Source organism: Rhamphochromis longiceps, linkage group LG18, assembly GCF_057381845.1.
Source record: "Rhamphochromis longiceps isolate RC_006_pf linkage group LG18, R_longiceps_female_GT1.1, whole genome shotgun sequence".
NCBI classification, from domain to species: Eukaryota; Metazoa; Chordata; class Actinopteri; order Cichliformes; family Cichlidae; genus Rhamphochromis; species Rhamphochromis longiceps.
The window spans coordinates 27,370,646-27,393,467 of record NC_140574.1 but is presented as its reverse complement, the minus strand read 5'-3'; the positions used below and the strand labels follow the sequence as shown (position 1 = coordinate 27,393,467).

Below are 22,822 nucleotides of genomic sequence, written 5' to 3'. Positions count from 1 at the left end.
ACACCTTGGTCCACATTACATTATAAAATGTTTTATTTGTTGAAAGTAATGAGGAAAGGATTAAGGAAAACAAACAATAACTAAACATTTTATTTATTCAGTTAATATAGTTATAATACATTGTTAATCTACAATTTATTTCACTAAACACAGGGCTAGCATCAAATTACTGAGCTGCTAATTTTAGGTCCTGCTGTTAGATTCTGAAAATAACACACAAAATGTGTTAAACTGTGCAACACATCAAGTGTGTTAAGCGTTTTATACATTTTTTCAATGTTTACACATTTTCTTACACATGTTATGTTAAAATTTACACAAAATGTGTTAATAGTGTAACAACACATTTTTTGTGTCATTTTTTAACACATCCTTTCTAAGAGTGTACGCTTTGGTAAGGCCTACATTTCGTATACAGCTATATTTTTTCATTTTCAGTTCGTCATGTAGCCTATCTGTAAAAAGAAACAGAGAAAAGCTAGTTGCCTCTTTTGTGCCGAAACTCTTGAGTAAAAATTTATTTGACCTGTAATCCTCTCTAATCTACACAGCCGCGCGCGCGCCCGGCAGGCACGGGACAGCCTGATGTTTCCATCTCTCTCCCTCTCTCTCTTTTCTCGCTCTCTCTCCCTCTCTCTCTCTCTCTTCTCTCTCTCTCTCTCTCTCTCGCTCTCCCGGTAGCGCTTTGCTTTTGCACTTTGCCGTCCCGTCGAGTGATCCCAAGCATCCCGCAAGATGACCATCAACACCCTGGCTAAAGGAGGGTGTCATCGGGAGCAAATGGCATGCTTTCGAAAGGTAAGACTGCTTGATCACGTTCTCTTTGGTTGTATTTATTTATTGTCACAGAATATCCTGGAAATCCAGCGCTGAACAAATCCAACACATTTCATTAGATTAAAGAAGAAAAACAAATTAAGGTAAAATTATCATTATTATTGTTGTTGTTGTTGTTATTATTCGTGTAGTGGTCCAATTCTTGTTGCCCAGCTGCATGTTTACATATGTGTGTGTGTGTGTGTGTGTGTGTGTGTGTGTGTGTGTGTGTGTGTGTGTGTGTGTGTGTGTGTGTGTGTCTCCCTTGCAGATGGAGAAAGTGATAGTGGCCATGCAGGACCCTGACATGGGCATGAAGATGAGAAACCAGAGGCTTCTTATAACTGTCATTCCACACGCCATGACAGGTGTGTGTGTGTGTGTGTGTGTGTGTGTGTGTGTGTGTGTGTGTGTGTGTGTGTGTGTGTGTGTGTGTGTGTGTGAGTATGCTCCTTGTGTCAGTATGCATTAGAATCAGTGCGCTTGGGTGGACAGGTACATTGCAGCTTGACTTTGTCCCAGCAGTCATACATAATTCAGCATTCATTTTTTTGAGAATCCCGTGTGCTTTGCCAAGATTGGAGAGGAACTTCCCCTCTTGTTTCTTTCCATTCTTTTACAGGCCATGATATAATTGCCTGGTTGACACACAAATACAGAATCAGCGAGGAGGGTAGGTGTACAGATGCATACAATGTGCGCTTGATTGTTGACTGTTACGTATCTGCTGTTTTTCTCCTGTCTCTGTGTGAGCGGCATGTTGTGTGTCGTTGGTGTGTTGCCAGGATATGGTGCCTGACGCGGTAGGTAGTTATTTGTGTGTGCATCGTAGGGAAGGATGTTTCCAGTAAACAGGAATGGGGTTAGCCCCTGTGGGACTGGGTCTGATTAACTCACCTGATGATCTGAGTTTGATTAGTGTGCCCAAAGAGATCTCCACCTCAGGAGATTTTCAACTAAATTAGACGTTGAGGGGGAAAAAAGTAGCCCGCTGGTCCCTTTTGCTTCCGAGCAGCAGGAAAGAAAAGAGTGGAGTCAGGCAGAGAGAGACAGAGAGAGAGTGGTAGAAGCTGATTAAAAAGCATCCCACGGCTTTTTTTGGGAGCTGTCACTCAAAAAAGTAGGGCTCTTTAACAAATGAGGAGAGACTGAAGATTGATGAGGCATTCCATCGCTGGAGCAAAGCCTTGATTTATGAGAGATGGTTGACAATGCTTGCATGTGTGATAAAGAAAAGTGCAGTGCCAACAGCTCTTTTCCAGTCACAGCTACTTAGTCAGTTCAGTCTAAAAGCTTTAGTCCTAATGAAATCAGCATCCCCTCTCAGGTGCCATCAGACATGACATGGTGATAAATAAAAAACCTGAATAACAATCTGGTGAGATGATTGAGACTTCTCCTGTGGTGTTCGACAGAGTCTCTGCACCTTGGCAACATGCTGGTGAAATATGGATACATTTACCCCCTCAAAGAGCCGAGGTGCCTTGTGCTACGGCCCGATGAGTCACCCTACCGCTTCCAGGTCAGGCCGCTCAGTATGTCCATTCTGCCTACTTTCTACAACCCTGGCCCTTCCTCCATCAATCTTTCAGTAAACATCACCTTCTCTCTATTAGTGCCCATCTCCCATTTTCACTCTCACTCCATTAGCCCACTTCCTAATCCCTCATCCATCTGCCAGTCTGCTGCTTTTTCATCAACTGCTTCAACATCAGTTTCAGTCAAGAAAAAAATAAATAAAAAGGAAAAAGAAAAATGTTGCTTTTAGTTAGTTAGTTTTTTTTTGTTTGTGTTTTTTACAGACTCCTTATTTCTGGACTAGTACCAGGTGGCCCGCGTCAGAGCTGGACTATGGTAAGAAAAAACTCTAAATATACATGTGATCTCTGAGGGACGATGTCCACTTCCCAGTGGACATGTCATATATAAAACATTATATAATCATGATTACGAACATGTAAGCTCTTTTTTACATATATCCTACAATTCCTGTCTTTTTCACTCTTTTTAAAAATTATTTATATGAAACACTTTGCGAAAAAATCCTACACAACTAAGAGTTTTTATACTTTAGTGGTTTATACATTCATAAGAGAACCCCAGTTTGAGACCAGGAGGAGACCCAGGAAAAAAAAATCCCAAATCAAATATGCGGAGCTACCTGCTGTGAAGACCCATGTGAATAAGTGAGCAGCTGAAGGCAGAAAGGAGCCTTTATAACATCTAATAAACACAGGTGCAGGTCTTTGGACCTCTGATTTCACCTCTTTCTCTTTGTTTTCTTTCTTATATCCCAACAGCAATCTATCTGGCTAAAAAGAATATAAGAAAACAAGGCGAACTGATGGAATATGAGAAGGTGAGGAAATCATGTGGGTATGCATGTCTGTGCATCTAAATGACAGAGAAAGTGTGTTTGTGTGTGTTTGTTTGTGTTATGAAATATGCACCAGGAAAATTTGGGCCAAGAAGTCTGTGTCATCATTCCTCCTCCTCTCCTCCCTCTTTTCCTTTTCCTTTTTTAGGAAAGGTACAGTCTGTTGCACAAGAGGATCAACCACACCTGGGACTTTGTTGTGATGCAAGCCAGAGAGCAACTCAGGTGCACTTTGTCGCAAACATGCACGCACACACACACGTGCGTTTACCAGCGTGCACGAACAAACCTTGTGATTTATGTTCAGAGCGTCCAAACAGAGGCGGAAGGCTGACCGCATTGTTCTGGAGTGTCAGGAGCAGGCTTACTGGCTCATCAACAGACCCCCGGTACGCTCAATAACACTGTACTGTATTCAACTGTACTGTGCTGTACATGCTATGCTACAGCACAACTACATGATCATCTCTATACTTGGCAACTATTAAAGCTGTATCCCAGCATAAAAGCAGACAGCAGTCCCACTAAAGTTCACCCACAGTCCCTTTTCCCTTCTGCATGAAATATTCAACCTATCCGGTAAGAGCCTCAGTTGACATAGAGAGAGTGAGAGCAACAGAGGGACAAACAAAGAGAGCAAGAAAAACATCATCATCATATTCCACATCTTTTTCTTAGATAGAGGCAGGCAGGCAGAGAGAAGTACCAAAGGGGAAGGAAAAAGCATTCACGTGCGTGTGCATGCCGCGGGAAAGAGGGGAGGGGAAGATGAAAGGGATAATGGGAGGCGGGTGGATAAGAGGACAAGGGTTTTGGAGGAGGGACTCCATCCTGTCTCGACCTTATGAATTAGGGACGAGGGCTTGGAGAAAAAGAAAGAAACCTGGGACTAAAAGTCAGAGCTAGTGGAGTGGAAACTTCTAGGGAGGCTAAGTGCTCGCTCACACACATCTCATCAGACACACACACACACACAGATATTGTATAGACACATGCATCAAATACACTGTACTTAGATTTTACTATGTTATTTTTTGTTTTTCTTCTTTTTTTACAGCCTGGGGTTAATAACGTGTTGGACACAGGCTTGGAGCGACCAAATAACTTCAGCTGCAGAGTCACACTGGTCAGTGACTTCATTGTATTTCTCTACTTCCTGCTTTAAAAAAAATGCATTAACAATATAACTTTTCACTCCGTGTTTAATCGCCACCTTTTGTTCTTCCTTGCCACTGGGATCGTTTGAAAGTAAGTTTACCGCAGACCTGCAGTGTATTAGGAATGATTATAATAATCATGATTGTAAATCAAGGTTAAAAAGTCGAGGACTTGAGATGACAGGGTAGAGTCAGTCGCGTCTGTCGTCCCAAATGGGAAATCTAATTCAGTATGTTAGTCTGTAATCTCATACTAGGCTGTCATTGTTTGTAAAATTATATATTTAATGCTTCTGTTTGTGTGTCTGTGACACATTTGGTCACAAGGCAGCTATCCTCAAATGTATATGTTTCTATAACTGTAACATACATTATATAAAGGTTTAATGTGTGACCTCACACGATGACCCTGTGTTACTCTTTACAGAACTAGAACAGTGACTACTACAAAAGAGAGGTAAGTACAGCGCGTAATTTAGATGCCATCAGATTAAGTACGAGTGTATAGAGCACATAAAAGGTTCTTCCTCCTGCCTTTGTTTGCAGATTGAAGCCTGTAGAAAGGCTCTTGGAAGAAACCGTGTAAAATCATCCATCTGCCTAGAAGGGTATGTGTCAGTTTGCTAAAGGCTCACATCCAGACACGCACAGATACACACATAATAGACGTCTGATTGCCCGGGTCAAACTCGGCGTCTTCTAGTACGCACACACATGCACATAAAGCTTAGCGCTCCCTCTAGAAGAGCCACTAATGGATGCTTCCCGGGGCGAGTTGGAATTAGTGGCCATTAACTCTGATCTGCAGGACTAATACAATAATACCGTGTGTGTGTGTGTGCGTGCATGTGTGTTCTTGTGTGCGCGCATGCCACTGCACTTGTGCGTGGATGTGCAGTTTTCTGAAATACAGCGAGCAGTACCTGAACCACGATCCCATTATGCAAGGCTGCCTGCCCAGTAACCCCTGGATCTCTGATGACACCGCGCACTGGACGATGAACGCAGAAATGTGAGACAATGCAGAGATTATAACCAGTCCACACAGTACAGTACTCCACACGTTCAAGACTTCATCGAGTCATGTAGCAGCAGCGCATTAGATCATATATATTTTCTCACAGTTGAAGTACTGAACTTATCATGCTTTTCCTTATTTTACACTAAGACACTTTACACTTATTTAACACTAAGTAGTAATTGAGACTATGAAAGCGCTACAGAAACATCAGCGTGTTACATTACAAATGAGCTCAGCATCCTACATCCAGCGTAACATTTCTGCTTTTTGTGCGTTTCTTGAGCAGAGTGCCGGTCCCGACGCGCCTACGAGTAGAACGCTGGAGCTTCAGCTTCATGGAGCTCCTCAACGATGCCATGGGGAGGAGGGAGTTCATGACCTACCTGGAGAAGGAATTCAGTGGTGAGAAACAGGAGCGAGGGAACCGATTACAAATATGGAGCATTCAGCTTTGAATACTGGAGGATAAAAAAACAAAATGCACTTGTTATACCATTCATATTATTATGTTCACTATCACTGTTGTGGTCCATAATTTCTTAGACAAAGATACAGACTTTGTAGTTTGTTTCCCCTCTGTGCACCACCATGGTGAATTTAAAATGAAACACTCAATAGTGAGTGAAGTGTAGACTTTCAGCTTTAATTCAAGGAGTTTAACAAAAATTATTTTTAAACATTAGCCCTCATTTTCAGAGGCTCAAAATAATTTGTACGAACAAAACTAATTGTAAATATGAGGATTGTTTTTGTAGGGCGGCACGGTGGTGCGGTGATTAGCACTGTCCACCATCAGGCCAGGGCCTTTCTGTGTGGAGTTGTTGTGGATGTTCTTCCTGTGTTTGCGTGGGTTCTCTCCTGGTACTCGGGCTTCCTCCCACAGTCCAAAGACACGCAGTTAGTGGGGTTTGGTTCATAGGTGTGAATGGTTGTCTCTCTCTATGAGTTAGCCCTGCGACAGACTGGCGACCTGTCCAGGGTGCACTCTGCCTCTGGCACTGCGGTAGCTGGGTTAGGCTCCAGCTCCTCTGTGGCCCTGACAAAGATAAGTAGAAGAGAATAGACGGATTGTTTTTATTACATGGATTTAGTCAGTGACCACCTGAAGTCTTGAACCCATGGACATCATTAAATGCTGTCTGAGCAATGAAGACCTGGCACTTTGGTGGTTTGCAGAGGAAAAACTGCAAAACTTTGTGTCTGCATAGCTGTGTTTAAAGTGATCCATAACCCATTTTCCCAGTAAAGCAGGTCTGAATGTCTGTATCCACCTGCACTTTCAGTTCATGTTTGCATCAATACAACACAATGTTGGCAGGCACCAGAGGTGTCCTCCCATACCCTGTCTTCAGCCACGTCCCTGTCGAGGCTGAAACTGCAGCTGGAAATGAGCATAACAGGTGTAAAATATGCGTGAAATACGAGGAATATAGTATAGATTGTTACAATATTACACATGGAAAATCTATTTAATTGTTTTTCACATCAGCTTTATTCCGAATTTGATTATCTCTCCTAATGATATTTTCCAGTCCCGGCGGTGAGAGGTGGAAAAGACGAGACAGTGGAAAAAGAGATTCAATATATTTATGTGTCCTGTATAAACACCAGAGACGTGGGCTAAAGCGCTGCGCAGCAATCAATTAAAACAATCTTTTAAATCATTAGAAGAAGAATTCAAATACAGAAGAGGTCACAAACAGATGTGGCAAAGTTAAAAGGTAGACGAATGGAGGAGAGGAAGGGCCACATTTAAGAGTGAGATGTGGAGAAGAGGGAGGCATGAGCAAAACACAGGAGAGGGATTTGCTCACCCATGCATGCGTACAGTAGGAACTCTTTCCACAGCTATAAAAAGACTCTTGCCGTGTGTCACATTTTCCTGCATCAGTGTTGTTTTACCACACACGCAGCTCCTCACCGTGTGTCTCTCCGCTCTCAGCGGAGAACCTGTATTTCTGGCAGGCGTGTGAGGATATCAGACATGGAGAAAGCTCCAAAATCGTAGAGAAAGTGGAGGACATCTACAAGTAAGTGGACAGCCATGTCACACATGCATGTGTTACATATTCATAAGATAAGCACCTCATCTTTTATGTAACCCAGGAATTTCCTGGCTCCTGGAGCGGCCCGCTGGGTCAACATCGACAGCAAGACAATGGATAAAACCTTAGAGGGGATCAAACGGCCGCACCGCTTTGTCATGGACGACGCGCAGATGCACATTTACTTCCTCATGAAGAAGGTCTGACCTCTGACTCACCCACCCACACACTGTACCTTTATGTAACAGCACTTACCATCAACCATAAAAAATGCATTATAAGCAAGCGCGAGCCATGAATATGGAACACAGATCCTTCTTATACTTTTTCACCTGACGTGGCTTTTCTGTATTTATTAAACGGGATCTCTCTCCTTTGTCCCACAAATTATAATAAAATTATGCAACGTTATGAAGTCATGTGCAAAAGTCTTGAACCATTTCTTTATACTTTGCTTCTAAGAAGCCAGACTCTTGTCATTTTTTAAAGTGGTCTTCATCAATTGCTCTTCTAGGCTTTCTGAAGGTCTTGCAGGGGTTTTCTTTGGACATTGGCTTGCTTCTTACTTATTTTCAATCTAGTCCTTGTACCTGACCATTTTCTGAGAAATGTTGTTTGTTTGTTAAGCTGCTTCACACTGACCTGTGAATCACTCAAGCATCACAAAGGCAATTTCTCAAGCGATGAACCAGTGTTTATACACATGACAGACAACTTAGCAAAGAACCTGTCTAAACTACAGAAGATGAACAGTATGTGAAAGCCATGCCCCTGAGGAGTAGGAAAAAAGTCCAGCAAAGACCCAACACAGGATCCGAGAGATGCATCTGGCCATGTAGTCGATCATTTACTATGCACTGAAGCCTTTTCAGCACAAGCCTGGCTGTCAATAAGCCTCAAAAGGCCGAGCTTTGCTAAATGACACACAAACTGAACTAAAAATCAGTGAAAACTTCATTTTCAAATACTTTTATGCACAAATTTTGATTCACCGTACAATACCACTGGAAAGCAGCTAATTGGCAATGACTTTGTTTTTCAGCGTGACAATGATCCCAAATGCAGCAAAATTACACTTGCATAGTAAAACACAAACTGTATAACAGTATCAGGCATGGACTGGCCTCCCCAAAGTTCAGACGGTGTTGGAGATTTAAGGTGGACATACCAAAGAACGACTTTCAAGCTTGTTAGAATTGTCTGTTTTCTGCCTTACATACTATATCACCTACTTACATTAGCAAAATATAAAAAAAAATAGGGGTGGCTCAAGATATTTGCACATTACTGTATGCACAGTCTGTTTTTTAGATTGTAATGGTGCTTTGAGGTGAGTCCTGCTTTACAGGAATACAGCTTGGGAAAAAAGCTCATTTGCTTCCTTGTCAGACGAGAGGATCAATATCAGTTTCTTACCAGTGAGCTTTAGAAGTGCTGCTTCACCTTTGGTCAGAGCCAAGCTGTTTCAGTGTGTATTTAGTATTTATGCCAAGCTAAGCTGGATACCTCTTTGCTCTGGCTTCATATTGCATGACATATGAGAATGTATTGATCTTTCCTTCTTACCCTCAGCAGGAAAGTAAATTAACGCATTAAAAAGAAGCCAGAAAGCAATTTTTATTTTTCTACCTTTTGCTCTCCAAATCTTTGGTTGGGTACAATAAATGTGTGACTTGCCTTTTCCTGTTTCTGAACATCAGATTTAAACAAAAAACATACTTTTTTGACTCATGTGGAAGTCCATCTTTTCTTTCCCATGAGCTAAAAGCTTCTTTTTGTGTATGTGTGTCTGTTCCCAGGACTCCTATCCAAGGTATCTCAAGTCTGACCTGTACAAGAACATGCTGGCCAAAGCCATCGTCCCCCAGGAAACCAAGAAAAGGTGACATTTTTATACTCATCCTACTTTTTTTCCCTCTATCCATATTTAAGCATGCATTTAATGAGCGCATTTTCCTTTTCTCCTTCCCGTCAGTGTGTTCCCCTTCATGAGACGCCAGAGGCACTCTAGCCCCTCCCCTGCTCAGACTGCCACCCAGGCAGCAGAGGAAGAAGGCCTTGCCAAGGGGGCAGGTGCCAACTCTGCAGCTGGCTCGCATTTCTGATCCAGGCCAAAAAAAAAGAACCCAAAAAAGAGAGAAAGACTCGGTCGCTTTACTCTCTGTTGTCTGAGTTTTTTCTTTAAAGTCAAACAGAGCTTCTCGTACGCCGCAGCAACATCACTAGAGCTTTGAGAAACAGGTGTCATGGCACACCTGAGCAGCATGCCACTGAAGGACAACCAGTGAACCACAGAGAAGAGCTTTTTCTACACCCTTTATTGTTGCATCCTCATCCCATCACAGTGTGCTGAATAGTTTTTCCTATGATCCCCATATCAAGTGTTCTTTTTCTATAGAATCCTGAGCCGGTTTAGGTAAAGGCGTCGGTAACATGATATTTCTTCAGAGATCTGCCTCAGTGTGACTGTGATTGTTGGGCAGTTTGCTTGTGCGGTTGGAGCTGCACAGTGCGTTTGTCGTTGCGCTTCACTTTTCTCAAGCATGCTCTCAACTCAATAAAATGTCACAACAGCAGTTAGTGTGGTGCTCCAGCCTCAGCCCTGCATGCTGTGAGTACCTGTGAGTGTGTGGATCAGCGACCAGGTTTTAGAGCACCTTTTCCTTCCTCTCTTTCTACCACACACTGCTAATCGATTTCATGGTTTAAGTTTTTAAATCCCCAGAAAAAGTAAAGTAAGAAAATAAATAAACAACTGTTCCCACTGAAATTTGTACCTTCGGTCATTTAACCCTTCCTATGGCTACCTGCAGGAGCTCTAAAAGGCTCATTATTTGCATTATTTATTGTAACACTTCTGTTGCTTCTACTTCCTTATAATAATAACTGTTCTGTGCTGGCTCCCTCTACTGGCTGCATGTGACCAAAGCAACATGTTTTCAAGTTTCCTGGAAAAACTACAGCCTGTGATCCTTTGTGGCAGGTGTGATCCCTGAGCTGTGAGCACCCTTTTCCTTCTCAGCACATTTTATCTGAAGTCTGAAGATGTGACAGTAATGTGTAAAATAAAATCTACACCTTAAGACCCTGCAAACAATCGTAGTCTGACTCAGGCTGACTCCAATCACCTTCAGGTCAGTCTGCACTGATGAGTGGAACTAGTCTGATATACAGGACTCAACTCGGCTTGATGCCAAATGCTTGCATTTCAAGCACTGAAGCTATTTTGTGGTTATTATTGGGTTTTGCACATTTATCAAGGTTAATCAATTTAGTATTGCAGATTGCATGCAGTTGCCTAGTTCGGCTGCAGACTGATAGACTGGCTTTGTCTCATTACCGTCTCAATGCACCAAAAGACGCCAACTAACTGTAAGTGGTCACAGACCTGGTCCCCAACTCTGAAGGAACCATTTCATGGGCAACAAAATCACAAACACACAGTTGCAATAATTTTCTGTTGTGCATAACAAAGGTTATCCGTAGTGTGACTGTAGTGTTTCTTTCAGCCTGTGAAAGCTTCATTCAGCTCTATAGATCTGAACCAAGCCTCCAAAGTTTACAGGATTACAGAGAAAAAAGTTTATATATTACACAAAGTGTAGATTCCACAGTTTTTGAAGTGCAACTCAACAGCAACAACGTGTTAACAAAAAAAACCAACAAAAAAACCCCCCAACCAAAAACAGGCTTTTAAATTCTTCACATTTTTTCGGAGGTAGGTCTACACGCTAACCACACCAAAGCAGTTCAGCTTAATGTTTTGATCTCTAAGCTTTGCAGGACCATCAATTTTACTAATGGAGGGAAGCTATTTATGGAAAGGGGGAAATACTTTTTCTCTCTCTCTCTCACTCACACACACACACACACACACACACACACACACACACACACACACACACACACACACACACACACACACACACACACACACACACACACACACACACACACACACACACACACACACACACACACACACACACTTTCAGCATTTTTGAGGATTAGGATAATCTGCTTCCCTCTGTTCCCCATCCCTTCTCTGCTATCCAAGTATAAGTGCTGGCGATGGAGTGTCTTCGCCTTAGGAACAGAAAAGAGCAGCCACATAAAAAGCATTGACAACAAATGAAATTATGTTCTTTACACATGGATTTATTTTTGGTAGGTTAAAATACTGTTTGGGTTTTTGACAGACTAACAGTACAGGGAAATAAAATCATTTCTGATGCCGAACATTACATTTTTTCCATGTTTACACATTAAGAGAGCAACAGTGTGTTGCGATTGAAGAAATCCTATTCATCCTCCTACTTATTCAACAATGTGATTTGCGCTAATACATGAGAGAAAAAGAGCATTACAACAATAAAAGTAAGGGAATGCAAGAGTGTTAGTAGGAAACATTCAATTTAAACCAAGTGCAAAACCCTTACAGTATGCAACACACTAGACAAAGTGTAAAGTAGTGTGTACATCTTACATAAAACAGTATGGAAAGTATTCAGCAGCCTTATTGGTAGAAGAGACAAAACACACATTCAGGCATACAAAGTACACAAAGAGGCACAAGACTAAATTCTGAATATACATTCAATAAGTTCCACTTTGCACACTATGAACACTGGATTGCTCTGCTATGTAATATCAGTAGCTATATACATTGCATCTAATCATAAGGTGCGTCAGGTGAATACAGGAAGTGGTTTTGGAGTAGAATTTAACGGAATTAGAGCTTAAAAGAAGGACACGGCGTTACTTAGTTCACCAATGATTATGAAAATCAAACGGAATATGGAAACAAAACGGGGCCCTAAGTACGCTGGCTGTGTATTACCGTATCTGAATGTGTAAAACATTTACATGTGAGACCTTTTTTGTATCAGCAAGCAGATCTGTAAACAAAGAAAGAGACTTGCATGGATAACTTCCAGTAAAAGATGCATTTGTTAGTGAACTCAGTTTTATCTGTGAAACTCACATTTATAGTTATGAGCTGTATCCCTAGTTATGTAGCCCATAACTAGGGACGACTTTGGTTATGATTTTAATGACACCAATCCCATTGCCAGGTCTGCTTGTAGGCGACATCCTTTACCAATTTTCTTACTGAATTTGACATATCGTCTGAGGGGAACAATGTAGACCTACACAGGATTTAGCATCAGTAAAGCCGTTTTATTATCACTGTGAATAGTTTTTAGAAACAGAATAGCAAACAGAGCCAGCCATGTGACTGGTGTGGAAAAGTTCCACTGCCAAAAGTCTGACATCATTGTTTTGCAATGTGCACCTGTCAGAAAAATATGCGAGCAACGATAAAAGAATAAAAAGGGGAGTCTTCTGTGCTGTTACCGTGGTTACAGCAAGCACTAAAAATGACAGTGTGGTCTGCTCTCCGTTTATATCACTTTATAATCTAAGTTAAACTGGTAGATTCATTAGGAGAGGAGTTCTGTGTAAACTCAAACATGTGTGCAACTACAAAGTTGTGCGCAAGTCTTTTTCATTAGTTCACAAAAATAACACACTCGGCTATAAACATCCTTAAGGGTAGAAAATGTTCAGATACACGTTACACATTTGAACATTCAGATATAGTGATGTAAAGCTACAATGCTAACATTTACTACACTGCTTTACACTTACATTTCCCCACCTGTTTATATCATCTAACTCAAAGTCTGTTGGGGTGACGGCAAAGCCGATAAGGGTCAAGACAGTTTTTATTTGGACAAAAACTTAAGCGCAAGTTAAAAAGGAATCACACTGACTTTATACATTAAAATTTGTTTACAGTACCATATTATATATTTGTGTATGGAGTCAAAGATAATCTCTTTACTGGGACAACTGACTGTGCAAGTGTTGCATTGCATTGTGGGTAGTGTAGGTGCTAGTAAGAAGAACGGGCAAATGAAAAGATGCTGTTACCTGTGGTTTTAGCTGTGGTCATTTTGATACTATAAAACTGTCAATTGTGAGTCCAACGCCCTTTAGGAGACTGAATTGAACATTAAGGCATGAAAAATGTAATAAGCAGACTTTGGCAAAGGTGTTGTTTTGTTTTAAATGGTCTAATAAATTTGTCTTCTTGCGAATTGCACTTGGACAACTGCACAATAGAGCGTAGCAGCCGTGAAAAAAAGCTAGCATTAAAACTACCTGTTAGTTAAAGATCAAGCATGTGTCGAATGGATCTAAACATAGTCGTGTCAATAGACTAAATATAAAGACTTAAAAGAGTTCTTTATAAATATTTCAAACATTAATGTCCTACACTAGTGAAACATACGCAAAGCACATAAACGCCTGGGCATAAAGTCTAAGGTTTTGTTGCTCAACCCTACATTAAGCTGGTGCAATGAACCGCTGATCAAATAGTCCACTGTGGAGGTTTCAAATGTGTTTGTGCATGTTTTGTTTAAGACTTAATTTAATGCAATTATGAATAAGAAACCTGCGGACCCAAGAGAATATAGGTCCACTTTGATTTTTAAAATACATTGCTTGGAAACTTTTTTGTAAAATGTCAACACCAGCAGGGATCAGATGCTCGTGTAAGTCTAAGGGTGTCAAACAGCCACTACCTAGACATAGCATCTCCTGACCTACTATGTGACAGTGTAGAGTTCATCTTTGCTGCCTTCACAGAGAGTGTATCCACAAACCCGGGGTCTCCAGCTCCAGTTCAGGGTCCAGCCACTGCTCCAGCCAAACTTCTCCCTGTTTTTCTTCTTTGGTGGCAGCAGTAACACAACGCAGCTCGCCACCAGGATGTGCCACAGCGAGTGTGTGTAATAGTAGTTGTCCTCTGTCTCAGCAAAAGTGTACAAACACAGGCCGATTAAGGCGCACAACACCCCCGGGATCAGGTAGAAGACCCAACGCCTCCAAGAGGGCGGGTAACAATGTCGTCGATGGACCCCTTTGCGCACCTGTAAACAGAAAAGAAGAGGAAAAACAGTTTTATTACAGTCCAAAATATAATCAACATCTGCAACAGATGGAAAATGCGTCTCTTACCCAGGCAATGACCATGATCAGTATGGCACAGAGGATGGGGCCCAGCAGGTTCCACAGGCCCGTGCGGTCCAGTTGCATTGACATGGCTATCAGCAGAGTCCCGAGCATGAACAGAGTCTACACACACAAAGGGGCGAGTAAAACCCACACAGCCTTTTAAAACATACCAATCCTTAGCAGAGTGTGTCAACAGTATGAAAGAAGAGGCAGGAATCAGCATCTTACATATTTGAATGCGTTTCTGATGCGAGCCATGCACAGGATGGTGACCCAGAAGGAGCAGATGGATCCTAGGAAGTCACAGTACTGCAGAGTATTATACTCCATTATACACATTACTGCAATGCCCGGCTGGTCACAAGCATGGTAGAACTACAAACAAGAGGGAAACAATGACAGTAAGGGCAGATATCAACGTTTAAACTAAGATTAGTATTATTTGCTGATGCTCATCTTGGTTTTTTTTATTACTATTTTTGTATCATCTTTATTGGTGACAAGTTTACTGAATATCTCAGTACCACCTACAAACTATGCCAAAATGATATTAAAGCTATTAAAAGTTCAATGTGTAATAGAGCAGAAACAGGAAAGCTCACCGTCTCCTCTCTTACACAAACCCACACAATAACAATCGACTCTTAAACCTATTTATGTATCAGAAACACACTCGTAAGTATGTCTACATGTATAAAAAGGTATATGCATGTTCCTGAATGTTTTACCGTGGAGAAAAACATGCTGAAGAGGTAGACAGAGGCCTCGGTGATGTAACCGTGTTTGACTGCAACCACGATGGCAGGCAGGAAAGCCAAGTTGCTGAGCGTGAGCAACAGAGTTGCTAACAGCTGGTGACTATACGACTGAGCTGTTGAATCATCTGTGCAGCCCCAACCACTCCAACCTGCACACAGTGAAAATAAATAAATGCATGACTGTAATTTTTTAAGGAGGAGATCTCGAAATATTTTAATATTAGTGAAATATAAGCTGCAGTGACACAAGTTGATTCTGTTCACTCATCCAAGTGACTTCTTCAGTCTGAGCTGACTGCAGGTTTCCACACCCTTATACACACTACATTTGCACAATGACTGAGACTAACACCACCGATGAACAACAGGCTGTGAGGTCAGTTTCTGGATCACTTATATACAAATTATCACGACCATAGATCAACAACCACTAATCAGTGACAATGTTCTTCTGCTTCCCAGGCTGCTGTATCTGTGGGGATGGTGTTGGGTCTGTGTTGTTGCATCCTAATGACAGCCAGTTTATGCTCCAGTGGATGATGAGAGTCAAACATTAAATGCTGATCCATATGTGTAGGTTTACATCAACTTTTAAATGTCCCCAATGAAATCTCACAGCCTAAGAAGGCTACCCTGCCACTTTCATATCCTCCCTGGCGAACTTGATGTGTTGGTCCACCGAGTTAATGTGATCAGTGAATTGTGGCGCATCTTAAGGTGTCATCCACATACCTGAACCAATGACTTGGTGGTGTTCCAGGGTAGGATAACAAAGCCCTATTTTCCACTTCTTCCATGTAAAAGTTGGCCACAATGGGTGAAACTGGACACCATGGCACACCCATGTTTCTACCTGTAGTACTGACTCTTATATGTGAAATAGGTGGAATTAAAACACAGTTCCAAAAGCAAACACACGTGGTCGGTGCTGAGAGTGGTCCTGTTGCTGAGGTTGGGGTCATCCTGTAATCACTTATGAATTACCTCCACTTCTTCAGTGATTTTCTCACGATAGTCTTTCTGCTTTAGCAAAACTGTCCACCTACCCTTGAGACGATGATGTTGTTGATGTCATTACTAAGCAATATGAGTGCCTTCTTCTCCTCTGTGCTGATTTTGGATGGTGGGGGATTTGCGTTGCTGAGACCAGCCAAAACTTTAGTCCATAGCTGCTCTGCTTCCATGTCTGCAATGTTGTTGTTTAGAATGGCTGTGATCAGTCCACTAGTGGGATTTCTCAATGCGTCACAGCAAAAGTTCAACCCTTTTGGAAGGATGTCTGCTTGAATGAGTTGTCTGTCAGACAAATTTGTTCACCCACTTGTCCACATCCTCAGTGTGGCGTCCTCCTCTCTTCTGGCCACTGAGGACACTCTCCGTATTTTGCTCTGGTTTCCGACACACAACAAAAAGGTCAAACGTCCTTTGTTGCCTGGTCTCAGACTTTTCATGCTGTCAGTGAATTCAAACACCTTTTGAAGAATTTTCTTATCTAGAAGCATTGCAAATCTCTATCGGATCTGCTCTTCTGTTGATTTTAGCACATCAACGGTAAAAATTTGTTTGTCTCACCCATTCATTGAGCAGCTGACTCTGTGCTTTTTGGAGGATTTTCAGTCAAATTGCTCAAAACTGAATTGCTGAAAAACAGTACCTTAAGAAATTTACTGTTTATAAGATTGGGGAAACCTGTAGTCAGCTGAGACTGAAGAAGTCACTTGGATGAGTGACGAAACTGAAAACGTCCAGATGAACAGAATCGACTTTTTGGGATTTCCTTACCTGGATGACTGAACATGCATCAAGACATAGGTTAATATTTTTAGTGCTTCTACTACAACTTTAACAAGGCCTTTTCTTAGGGGAGACGGACTGTGTGTGCCTGTGTGTGTGTGGGCGTACCAGCCTTGCATACACATCCAGCGTACAGGTAGCTGTAAGATCTCAGAAGTCTACATTCACCGTATAACCCACAGTCCTCTACACAGGCACTGAGGAACACCTCTGGGGTCACAGACACCACTGATGCGTTACCACAGTTACTGCTGCAAGAAAAAGCACAAACACATGCATGTAATATTATACATACATTACACACACACACACAAAGTATGAATAAATGAATGACACCTCATTTCATCAAATTTCAAACTTCTAAAATGTAAGATTTGGTACATATTTAGTGTACATTTCAAAAATATCTGAAGCAAGAAAAGTTGAATAACTGAACACAGTCTGCTACTGCTGTGTGTGTGTGTGTGTGTGTGTGTGTGTGTGTGTGTGTGTGTGTGTGTGTGTACTTACCTGTTGCATATAAGCTGCAGGGTGAGGTACCACGTTGCTGACTGAGGAAAAGGCAGCCTGACCACAGCTTTAGGAACGCTGGCATTCACAGCAACACCATAACCTCCAAATAAATCTGTCATCAAATCAACAACATACTGTTTTGTCTACAGGACACATTGTCATCTAAAAATCAGACCCACTGTGAATTCTGAAATTTATACCTTTTTGTGTTAGATTTTGTTTGAAATGATAAAAGAACTGGTATTGCATAGAACTTTTCAACAGTACTCAAATTACTTCCTAGTCATTCACCCAATAACAAAACTGCTTTTTTTTCTCTATACCTAAGAATCTTAGGCAGCTCAGGATTCAGTACCTTGCACAAGGGCACCTTGACATGCACCATGTAATCAAACCACCAAACTTCTGATCGGAAAATGACCTATTCTACCTCCTGAGCCACAGCTATGACAAATGGATGAAACACTTTTAAGAGATCCCATAAAGCTACACTAAATAAGCCATGATAACAAAGTGAATTGTAATAGAAAACCACTTGAACTTTATGTAAAAACAATTTAAACAGAAAAATTTTCAGCTGATTTATAATCTATCTACAAAAATTAAGACATTTGTATGCAATTCTTCATCAAAGCGTTCTGATCAATTAGGCATAAGCAATGTTTTCTGGTGTTTGATGTGTGTGAATTTGAATCAGTGCTACTGTACCTGTGCGACACGACTGAGAGTGGTTCAGTTCAAGGACTGGAGTCCAGGGAGAGAGACATGCAACCACACTGCTGCTGTTCCCCAATGTCATGTTAGTCTACAAAAAACACAACACAGACGCATGTATCAACGCAAATCTCCACAGAAGCTCAACTCTGTGACTTTCCAATCTGTCTATGCAAGTACAGCGATTCAATGTTACTCACAGAGTTGAGTGTGAGCTGCAGGTTGAGTGTGCCACCACTGGCGTGCGCGTGCAGGGGGTATGTGAGCAGCGTGGGGTGTGTATTTGTAACGCTAACATTGGCTCCACCAACGGGGGTGAATCGCAGTGACAGGACATCCACCTCCTCATACAGCACAGGGATGCTCCACACACACGCTGACCCCAGCAACTGTGACATCCATGAAAACGATTTATTGCTGGAGACACCTGTGTCTGCAAGCACCGAACTGTTGCTTGATGATGAGGAGTTGCTATAACTGCTGTTGCCATGGAGCTTAAAGATCTCATCATCTGCTTTGAGGCCAAGACTTTTTGGCTTACATCCCACTGAAGCAAAATGGATACACAAGAAAATGTGTTAGAACAGAAATACAGGTTGTGTCTGGAATCATGCACTCATTCAGCACTTCTTATTTAAACATTTGGAGCTCACTGTCAAAGTGGAAGAGAAAAGAAATGTGGGTTTATTTTTTGACAGGCTTCTTTTTTTCTTTTCATTCATGATGATGCAATGAGAGAGTGACCATATTTTAGACTATTTTTCTTAAGGTACTGGTGGATGTTTTGGGCCCACAGCGTAGTTTATATATTGTAGTGAGTAAAGAGTGATTTCAAACACAGGTGTAATGTGTGTACATACTTCAGTGTACATATTTCTGAATTCACCTGTGTAGTTTGAGACAACGCTGAAGGTAACAGTACGGTTGGCTCGGGTGCTCTCAATAACAACTCGTATCCAGGTGTCCCAAGGTGGATTAGAGAGAGCTGCAGAGCAGCTAAACCCTGAGCAGTTCATTGGTATTGGGCCCTGCTGCAGAGAAGCTGAGCCAAGCCTGAGGACCAGGAAACAGTTTCCCATCTCCGTTCCCTCCTCTGATGAACAGCCAGCCACAGAAACCGAAAGGGAAGAGGCAAACTCAGGAACATACAATCTAAGAGCAAGAGAACAAAATACACTCACTTACGGTCTTCTGACTGATGCATGAAAAAAATGTGCAAAGACTGGAAATACAGGAAATAAAACATGCACTTCTTACTTAAGGCGTGTAGGTCTGTCAGGGGCTGCAGTTTGTGTCAGGAATATGCCGTTCTGCAAAACAGGTGTGTCCACTGCTCTCCTAACTGACAATTGAGGCTGGAAGAAATAGGAGCAGGAAGGAAAACCCTAACAGATAAGGACAGACAACAAAGGTCTATAAATAAAGACATTGTGTTGCACACTTCTTCTTACACAGATGGGCGCCATTCAGAGTCTGAATAAGTGAATAAGAGGAGGTGATTACAGGAGAACAATAGGAAACTAATGCACACCAACACAATGCAGAGATTTAAGATAAAATGTAAACAGATCAAATGATAAGTAAGAAAACTCTTTTGCAGGAGGAACAGAGCCAAAGAACGTGGTTCAGCCGGTTTAGCATGAAAAACCAAAAGAAACCAAAAACTGCTCCCATATATCAAGTTAGAGTGATAAAGGAAATTGTGAGTACTAGTGTAACATGACCAGAATACTAACAATGTACATTGCCTGCCCCCCCTCACCCTCATGCAAGTACAAAGGTTACATAATTGTTAAAATTAGATGACAATTTGAAACAGCCAAGAAAATTTAAACCAGTTCTTTCTTCCATATACTCCTGGTAACGTCACAGAAATTTTAATGCACTGGATCAGGGAAGAAAAATTGTGGCTAACCTAACTGTGGCATCAGCAGCAGCAACATGCACCATATGCTGCTCTATACCAACCTTCTGTTCAATGCGGCCATCATCTTCAGGCAAGTGAGCAGCAACGTACCAATCACCTGGGGCAGGGTCAGAGAGGTTAAAAGTTGTGGAGTTCTCTGAGATTACAGGTAAAGTCAGAGACAAACAGGGGGTCCACAGTGTCGTATTGGGAAACTCCTGCCCTGTGGGGTTTATAACAGGAGGGGCACCCCATCGAATATAGCTGCAAAATGGTTATAACATAAGGTTAGGTTAGGGGGGATAAAATACATTATAAGGAGTCTCAAAAGGTCATTATTAATAAACTTCATAGCTTACATAGTGACATTATGCCTCCCGCAGTGGAAACTGTGGCCCTTTGTCACAGAAAAGAGCCAGCGAGCGATGGCGGTTTCCTCCGGTATGTGAAACCTCTGCAGCCTCGCATTCCCGTACCAGCCATACTTTGATAATTTCTGGGCAGGTTTGGATGACAGCTCTGACACAAATGTCACCTGCCCATCTGCAGGAAAAATAGTAAGACAGTCTTTCACCTTATCATCTTGGAGTTTCTCTCAAAACATGGAGACGCACACTAAAGCGGTGGCATTCCGTCAGGACAAGCAAGGCAAGCAGTGCTCCCCTTGTCCAATCAAGAATAGGCATATTTAAAACCTACCAATGACAATTATCTCTCCCCTTTCATCTCAAACAGTGCTGTCAAAAAGCTCTTCACGTGTGTGCATTCATCCTTTACATTACATCTTGTGGCTGCACTTAACTATTACAGGTGCGCTTGTTTTGTGTTCTTAGGAAACTGTAGCTGTCTCCATTTTATGCGAGTCCCTGTTCCCCACTAACAGTGACTGGAGCTGGACAAGCTGAGAGGCCAGCAGCCTTTTTTATAGTCATTTGCACATAACACATTCTGGATCTCTGGTCTTTGACTCTAAACTTAAGGGAGACCAGCATCTAACTGCTACTGGCCCAGCTTTCACTGCTCTGAGACCAGTTACGATATGCTTTTTGTGTGGCAACACAGCTGGCACGGGCAAGTAAACAGGCTTCAGTGATGTAGCATCATAACAGATAAGTTTTGTTCTCTTAGGAACCTTGGCCAACATGTGGGATGTAGAGAAAATGGAGTGTTACTCATTAATAACTCCTTATTAATAACTCCTATAGCACAGTGGCAAGGAAAGCTTTCATAATAGAGCACTGATGGCAGTTCTGACCACGTCCAGTATAACAAAACAGGCAAATTAACCAGGTTGCGCCAGCACTTTAGCATAAAACACCTGGCTGACTGACTGAATGTCATTAGTTTAACCAGCAAAACGCCTTCATCTTTAATTAGGATTTTTAATCCCCTCTGCAGACATTGGCAGTTAGTCGTGTCACACGCTGCTTAAGGCTTTTAAGTTAGCTGGGTTATTTTTGTCATTAATATATTTAAATATACATTTTTAATCTTGAGAAGTAGACATACATTTCTGAGCTCATGATCTACTGTTCTTACTCATACTACCAAGATATGAGGCAGTATAAGGAAGGGGTTTTGTGTGTTTACTTGTTTTTTTGTTTATTAAGAGTGTGTGTGTCTTGGGGTGGGGTGAGGAGTAGGTTGTCGTTGTTGACCTTATATAAAAAATAAATTACACTATATAGATAGCTATACATTTCCAATAAGAAATATTTACATATTTACATTCTTGGGAGAAAGGAAATGCATACAGGACACTTGACAAGATAAGACTAAAAACAAACAAACAAAACAAAACAAAAACAATGAGGGCTAAACATGTCTATACACCAGTAGAAACAAAGTGCTTTCTTTGACCAGGGTAAATAACCAGTTAGTAGCATCGTTGCATAGATATACTGTGAGCTCACTGACTAGCGCTGGCAGCTCAGTGCGTCTCTCATGTGTTTTCACGAGTTAACTTCAAGCCAGCCATGACTGCTAGCAAAAGTGCTAATACGTCGGACTTTGTGTGACCTCTGCCCGAAACACTTACCGTCGTCTCCTGATGTCCAATCCGTCAGGGCAACGAAAAGGAGACTACATAGAAACCAAACTTTCATGTTTCCTTCCCAACTATCCGAGTCGCTACATCTTCCGTATCCACCTGCACTTGCAAATTTACCTTCCCCGAGAAGACATCCCTACGTTTTGAAACACTTCCTGTTTTCTCTACATGACGTCACGTTGCGTTTACGTCCTATCGGAAAGAATAACACACACACATACTATGTAAGGCTTGTGTATTTCCCTCGCAATTTCATTAGTTTTTAGAGACAATATGTAAATATAAAAAAAGGAAAAAATCTGACTTTTGCTAATAAAGCAAAAAAAAAAAAATTCAAAATAATCAATTGTGGATTTGCGTTAACACGTATTACACCACTAACAATGGACATATGATTATCACGATAAATTAAAGAAAAACAAATAAAAAGACTACTGACTTACTTGTGGTTCCCAGGATATTCAAAAGTAGAATGGAAGGCAGAGCCTTCAGTTTTTAGGCTTAAAACTTAATCCCTGCCTCTGCTCCACAGTATGTCTTTTGCCCCATCTTTCTCGCGTTAACCTCCAACTGGCTACCTCTTCCCGAGCCTGGTTTCTTCCTGTTCCTGTTGTTCTTTAAAATATGCTGAGGTTAAACAAATTG

General features: G+C 41.6%; 2 protein-coding genes across 3 annotated transcripts; one reads left to right on the top strand and one right to left on the bottom strand.

Annotated features, from left to right (window-relative positions):
* Window positions 1-708: 708 nt before the first annotated feature.
* rgs11 (regulator of G protein signaling 11) lies at window positions 709-9,635 on the top strand. The gene is made up of 17 exons (XM_085390074.1): window positions 709-798; window positions 1,088-1,184; window positions 1,439-1,489; window positions 2,232-2,338; window positions 2,619-2,670; window positions 3,117-3,175; window positions 3,342-3,418; window positions 3,501-3,582; window positions 4,251-4,319; window positions 4,784-4,807; window positions 4,897-4,958; window positions 5,249-5,362; window positions 5,658-5,773; window positions 7,314-7,401; window positions 7,478-7,616; window positions 9,216-9,298; window positions 9,392-9,635. The coding sequence occupies exons 1-17, from the start codon at window positions 736-738 to the stop codon at window positions 9,519-9,521; spliced, it is 1,413 nt and encodes a 470-aa protein (XP_085246200.1). The 5' UTR covers window positions 709-735; the 3' UTR covers window positions 9,522-9,635.
* Window positions 9,636-11,559: 1,924 nt separating this feature from the next.
* On the bottom strand, window positions 11,560-22,740 carry pgap6 (post-glycosylphosphatidylinositol attachment to proteins 6). 2 transcript variants are annotated; one of them, XM_085389318.1, is made up of 14 exons: window positions 22,621-22,740; window positions 22,166-22,369; window positions 20,487-20,670; window positions 20,190-20,391; window positions 19,479-19,606; window positions 19,108-19,373; window positions 18,422-18,768; window positions 18,216-18,312; window positions 17,505-17,619; window positions 17,103-17,245; window positions 15,171-15,349; window positions 14,671-14,817; window positions 14,446-14,562; window positions 11,560-14,357 (listed from the first exon to the last, which is right to left on the bottom strand). In XM_085389318.1, the coding sequence occupies exons 2-14, from the start codon at window positions 22,230-22,232 to the stop codon at window positions 14,034-14,036; spliced, it is 2,316 nt and encodes a 771-aa protein (XP_085245444.1). In that variant the 5' UTR covers window positions 22,233-22,369; window positions 22,621-22,740; the 3' UTR covers window positions 11,560-14,033. The 2 variants fall into 2 exon arrangements, with proteins under 2 accessions (XP_085245444.1, XP_085245445.1); XM_085389319.1 differs by lacking the exons at window positions 22,166-22,369; window positions 22,621-22,740 and having other exon boundaries at window positions 20,190-20,245; window positions 20,487-20,629.
* Between the last annotated feature and the right edge of the window lie 82 nt (window positions 22,741-22,822).

What these genes read in the sequence shown, in the direction of transcription:
- pgap6 (XM_085389318.1), bottom strand. Translation starts at nt 22,232, where the DNA reads ATGAAAGTTTGGTTTCTATGTAGTCTCCTTTTCGTTGCCCTGACGGAT. An exon ending in TTGGACATCAGGAGACGACG is followed by an intron (nt 20,671 to 22,165) that starts GTAAGTGTTTCG and finishes TTTTTCCTGCAG; the next exon opens with ATGGGCAGGTGACATTTGTG. An exon ending in CGTTGTCTCAAACTACACAG is followed by an intron (nt 18,769 to 19,107) that starts GTGAATTCAGAA and finishes ATTTTGCTTCAG; the next exon opens with TGGGATGTAAGCCAAAAAGT.
- rgs11 (XM_085390074.1), top strand. Translation starts at nt 736, where the DNA reads ATGACCATCAACACCCTGGCTAAAGGAGGGTGTCATCGGGAGCAAATG. An exon ending in TCAGCTGCAGAGTCACACTG is followed by an intron (nt 4,320 to 4,783) that starts GTCAGTGACTTC and finishes TTACAGAACTAG; the next exon opens with AACAGTGACTACTACAAAAG. An exon ending in CCCCAGGAAACCAAGAAAAG is followed by an intron (nt 9,299 to 9,391) that starts GTGACATTTTTA and finishes CCTTCCCGTCAG; the next exon opens with TGTGTTCCCCTTCATGAGAC.